Source organism: Glycine max, chromosome 9 (genome assembly GCF_000004515.6).
Source record: "Glycine max cultivar Williams 82 chromosome 9, Glycine_max_v4.0, whole genome shotgun sequence".
Lineage (NCBI taxonomy): Eukaryota > Viridiplantae > Streptophyta > Magnoliopsida > Fabales > Fabaceae > Glycine > Glycine max.
The window spans coordinates 41,529,245-41,534,021 of record NC_038245.2 but is presented as its reverse complement, the minus strand read 5'-3'; the positions used below and the strand labels follow the sequence as shown (position 1 = coordinate 41,534,021).

At 35.5% G+C, this 4,777-nt stretch overlaps 1 protein-coding gene across 3 annotated transcripts; it reads left to right on the top strand.

Annotated features, from left to right (window-relative positions):
• LOC100776297 (LEAF RUST 10 DISEASE-RESISTANCE LOCUS RECEPTOR-LIKE PROTEIN KINASE-like 1.3) lies at nucleotides 1-4,059 on the top strand. 3 transcript variants are annotated; one of them, XM_041005024.1, is made up of 6 exons: nucleotides 1-404; nucleotides 1,236-1,424; nucleotides 1,788-2,609; nucleotides 2,740-2,841; nucleotides 2,937-3,845; nucleotides 3,931-4,059. In XM_041005024.1, exons 2-5 carry the CDS (start codon nucleotides 1,349-1,351, stop codon nucleotides 3,743-3,745), a joined length of 1,809 nt encoding a protein of 602 aa, XP_040860958.1. In that variant the 5' UTR covers nucleotides 1-404; nucleotides 1,236-1,348; the 3' UTR covers nucleotides 3,746-3,845; nucleotides 3,931-4,059. The 3 variants fall into 3 exon arrangements, with proteins under 3 accessions (XP_040860958.1, XP_040860957.1, XP_006587493.1); XM_041005023.1 differs by having other exon boundaries at nucleotides 1,236-1,544; XM_006587430.4 differs by having other exon boundaries at nucleotides 1,236-1,544; nucleotides 2,937-4,059.
• The last annotated feature ends 718 nt before the right edge of the window (nucleotides 4,060-4,777 follow it).

The window sequence follows — 4,777 nt, the reverse complement described above, 5'->3', positions numbered from 1 at the left end:
ACTAAATGCATGCTTGGATATGAAATCCTCGTGCGTTCCGCAGCTTCCTTTTTTCTTCCTTTTTCTCTCCTTGTTACACTGCTATTTCTTCGTTCTTTCCTTTTTAATGCTATTTTTTACACTTATACGCGTTCAACAGCAAATTAAAACTCATTCATCTTAGTTATTCTTGATCCTCAAAGTTCACAACTTATTCATAGAACAGCACTTAATCAAGAAGGACGTTACCTCGGTTAATTTCATTTTCTAGATTGCTTATCAGTCTCCAAGTTGAGACTTTCTGAGTCAGTACACTTGGATCACTACCTCTGGCATTGGCAGAGTATTCCTTCAAAGGGGTAATTCATCGTCCAAAAATTGTTGGGGACACCTTGTCTTTCGAGGGATTGTTTGCTCTACACAAGGTGAGAACTGAGAAACCTGGTCTCGGTACTACATACTTAATAACTGTGATGAATTCTTTTGTTTAAATGACATTTGTTCATCTCATTCGACCAAAAATAAAATGTCAGCACAAAGATATACATAAATACTACTTAAACATGAGAATAATATGTATAGGAAAATTCATATTTATCTTATTTATTTTGTTTGTTAATGTTTACAAGCAACAAATTTTTTATATCCTTGTAGTTAACTGTCCTTATTAAGTAATTTTCTTATTATATTTTCCAATTTTTTTCTTTAATTAGGAGAAAAATAACCATTCAAAGATAGGTATTCCTCAAACCATGAAAACAATTGGTACAAGATTGTTTTAGCTTAATTTAGTGGTCTCGATTTGAATCATGGGTATGTAGTAATTGCATTAAATACTCACAGAGGAGTTTCATCCCTTATAATGATCTTAACTGACTTAGGATTGTCTCCTTGAAAAACAACTGCAGTCTCTACCAAAACAACAGGTCCTTTTAATTTTAAAGGAAGGAATATATACTACAGGAGTTTTAAAGGAAGAAATAATTTTTTCTACTCATCTAACTCTTCTTCTCTTATAGTTAATTTTACCTTTTTGGTAACTTCTTCCTCTCATTCCACCTAAATTTCACACCATTCATAGATCAACTGGGGGTTGATCAAATGGTAACCTTTATTTATCCACGCAGAATTGTTGTTATATACATGGTAGTATAATAGGTTTGCCAGCAGGAACAACCACATTTTATTTTAGTTGATCCACATAACTATTCATTTTATTCCACCAAATTTTTAATTCTATGATCTTATTTGAACAGGAATTAAACGTTATAGAATTTAGTCTGCAGAGAAATTTGCAATTCTGATCAGCCACATTTTACCTCACTTACATCCAGCATCCCAACGATCCTGCAACATTCGTAATTACCTCATGAGATTGAGGCGTGATATCTTTGTGTGCTGTTTCACTAGCACATCTTCAGACACAATGCAAAAGGAAAAGCACAGTAAGTTGAAGTGGCGAATCTTTCCCTACAAGGAACTTAGAAAAGCCACAAATAATTTTGATCGATTTCATTTCATTGGAAAGAGAGGTGGAAAGACAGGCCTTATCACTCAATATCACGGTTAGACTATGCTGTAGCCTTTTATGTGACTAAGAGCCTTTCATATTAAGTGTTTTGAGCATTGTTATTTAATTAAAATTAGAATTTTTCCTTAGTAATTCACACAATCAAGATTGAAATTCAAATTTGGCATTAAATACCTAAGTAAATCTATAATTTTGATTAACATAATCACTAAAAGGACTACATATACCTCATGTTTTTGCATTGAACAGTTTCTTCTGATTATCTACATTGTTATAGGAAAACTTGAGGATGGACGTGAGATTACAATTCAGCGCTTTAACGGAGACCAGCGCTACTTATTACAACAGTTTATCAATGAAACTATTATCCTAAATTACTTGCCTCACAAAAATATTGTGTCAATTTACGGGTGTGCTTCTCATCATGAGGAATCTCTGCTAGTGACAGAATACCTATCCAATGGCAATCTTGCTGCTCATCTTCATAGTGAAAAGGACGAAAAGATTACACTACCTTGGCTTAAACGATTGGATATAGCATTTGATATTGCAAATGCATTGAACCATCTTCACAATTATGGCATCATCCACCGCAATGTGAAGTCCAGTAATATTTTCCTAGATGCGAACTTTTGTGCAAAAGTTGGTAACCTTCTTTTGTCGCAGAAACTTCCAGATGGAGTTCCGGTGCATGCGACCCATGTTACTGGTGATAGGGCAGGGTCAAGTGGTTATATGGACCCAGAGTATTTGACAAAAGGCCAACTTAGCGTAAAAAATGATGTTTATAGCTTTGGGGTGGTTTTGTGTGAGCTTCTATCATCGACGCTGGCAAAAGACTGGTTTCTGAATGAAGAGGATAATATTGCTACCGTTTTAAGCAAAAAAATGGAAAACCAAGCTTTGGTGGAGCTGTTGGATCGAAGACTTGGCTTCGACTCAAACCTTAAGATCAAGCAGGTAATGACTGCTACAGCTGAGCTTGCATTTATGTGCATGAAATGTCCACAAGAATTAAGGCCAAACACGGAACAGGTGCTAGAGATTCTCAATGGCATAAAGCCAGGGAGAATTGAAACAGGCTCTTACTCAACAAAAGGTATGATAAAACCATATTATGTCCCTTTTTTAAAATTCTCTTTGTTTTCTAGCTTCTATGCTTGTGTGTGTGTGTGTGTGTTTGTCAACAGACTGAGGGTAAAAGGTTTTATTTATGTCCTATAATTCAGATATCTCAGCTTTGAAAATCTTCCACAATGCTGAACTTGAAGAAGCTACTAACAATTTTGACAATTTCCTTGGAAAGGGAGGGTATGGAAGCGTGTACTATGGTGAGACGCTAATTAGTCTGCATATTTTAAATCAGTGTTCCCTATTAAGAAATATGCTTATATCTATGTTTTTTTATGGCATGCCACTGTATCAGGGAAACTTAAAGATGGGCGAGAGGTTGCAGTAAAATGTTTCCATGAAGAGAACGAGACAGAAGAGACCATTAAGCAATTCATGAAAGAAACTGACATCTTAGGTCTCTTGCACCATCAAAATCTGGTTTCACTTTATGGCCGCACTTCTCGCAATTGCGACAAACCCATGCTAGTTTACGAGTACATCTCCAATGGCACTCTTACTAAACATCTTCATGAATCTTCCCATGGTAAACTACCATGGCATACTAGATTGAATATTGCCATTGAAACTGCAGCTGCCTTGGTATTTCTTCATGACTCAGCTATCATCCACCGTGACGTAAAAGGGAGTAACATTCTGTTGGATGAAAATTTTACTGTCAAAGTTGCAGATTTTGGATTCTCACGGTCTCTTCCAGATCATGCTACTCATGTTTCAACTATTCCAGTAGGAACACGTGCTTACATAGATCCTGACTACTATGAATCTGGAAGAGTTAGTGACAAAAGTGATGTCTATAGTTTTGGGGTGGTCTTGTTCGAACTCATATCATCCATTCGCCCAAGTTCATTGGAAGGCACAGATGATGATACTCTCGCACAGTATGCAAAGAGAAAAATCTTAAACAATCAATTAAACGAGGTAGTGGATCCAAGTTTTCGGTTTGGTTCTGATAAAAACATAATGGAAATGATAACAGCAGTAGCAGAGTTAGCATTTCAGTGTGTGCAGTGTCCCAAGGAATTCAGGCCATCCATGAAACAGCTGCTACAGACCCTTCAGGGCATTAGGGAAGGAACATGGGGATTCAACCAGATAACATAGTCTTTATTCATGCTACCAACGATCCTGATTCTTTGTGGTGTCTACTTATTGAATTTTTGTTGAACAGAGACAGTATTTTGCTTCAGATATGCAATTTCAGGTTAGCCCTACATCATTGAAAATTGTGTGAAGGTGAAGGAGTAGGTTAGAAATTTACTTAACTATTTATGTTGCGCTTGTTTCAGCCGGATTACACTTTTCGAGGCACATTGAACTTGAATCCTTGTCTCACATTGAATTCACGTTCAACAAGGTTTAATGACAATACAAACATGTTCTTACATGATAAATATAAATGTATTTCATTTTCCATATGTCCTAAATGCACAAGAAAAGACCAAAAACTGGAAACCATGAATCTCAATGTATTAAACCAAACTGTGGCATCTATAAGGGGAGTTATCTAATAGAAATAATTAAAAGCTTATCAATATAGATATAGATAAAATAAAAATAAAAGGAGTAATCAGTTTATAGCTGTTATACCTGAATGCACTCTGCAAGATGTGATACGCTTCTAGTTAAAATATGACAATCCTTCTTCTTAAATCTTAATCAAATCTTCCCATCTCTCTCTCTCTTTGATGTGTCTAGTGATCAGTTAAATAGTAACTTAACAAACTTGCTTCTGAGCTTCACTTTATATGATTATTTCATCATTGATCATTTGTATCCGACAAAACGGTTTTTCCTCTCACTGTTTTCTATTTCTTTTTTTAAGTTTAGTTCGTAAATCTTTTAGTTATCTAACTGCAGCTACACCAATGATATATTTGAAATATTCGCATATGTATTGCACTTTCAATCATCCTCTTCCCTCATTTAGTTACCATACTTTTCCCCAGAGCCATATTTGAATTCGAGAGCATCTCTACACTACACAGCAGTTGTAGTATGACAAAAGGTTTTATAACATTACCAGAAAAGAACACTTAAAATGCAACTATGACAAAAAATATCTGTCACTGAAAGTGAAATCATCTTTGTCCCTAGAAAAACCAGAACCAGTAATGTGGACCAATTCATCAGAGG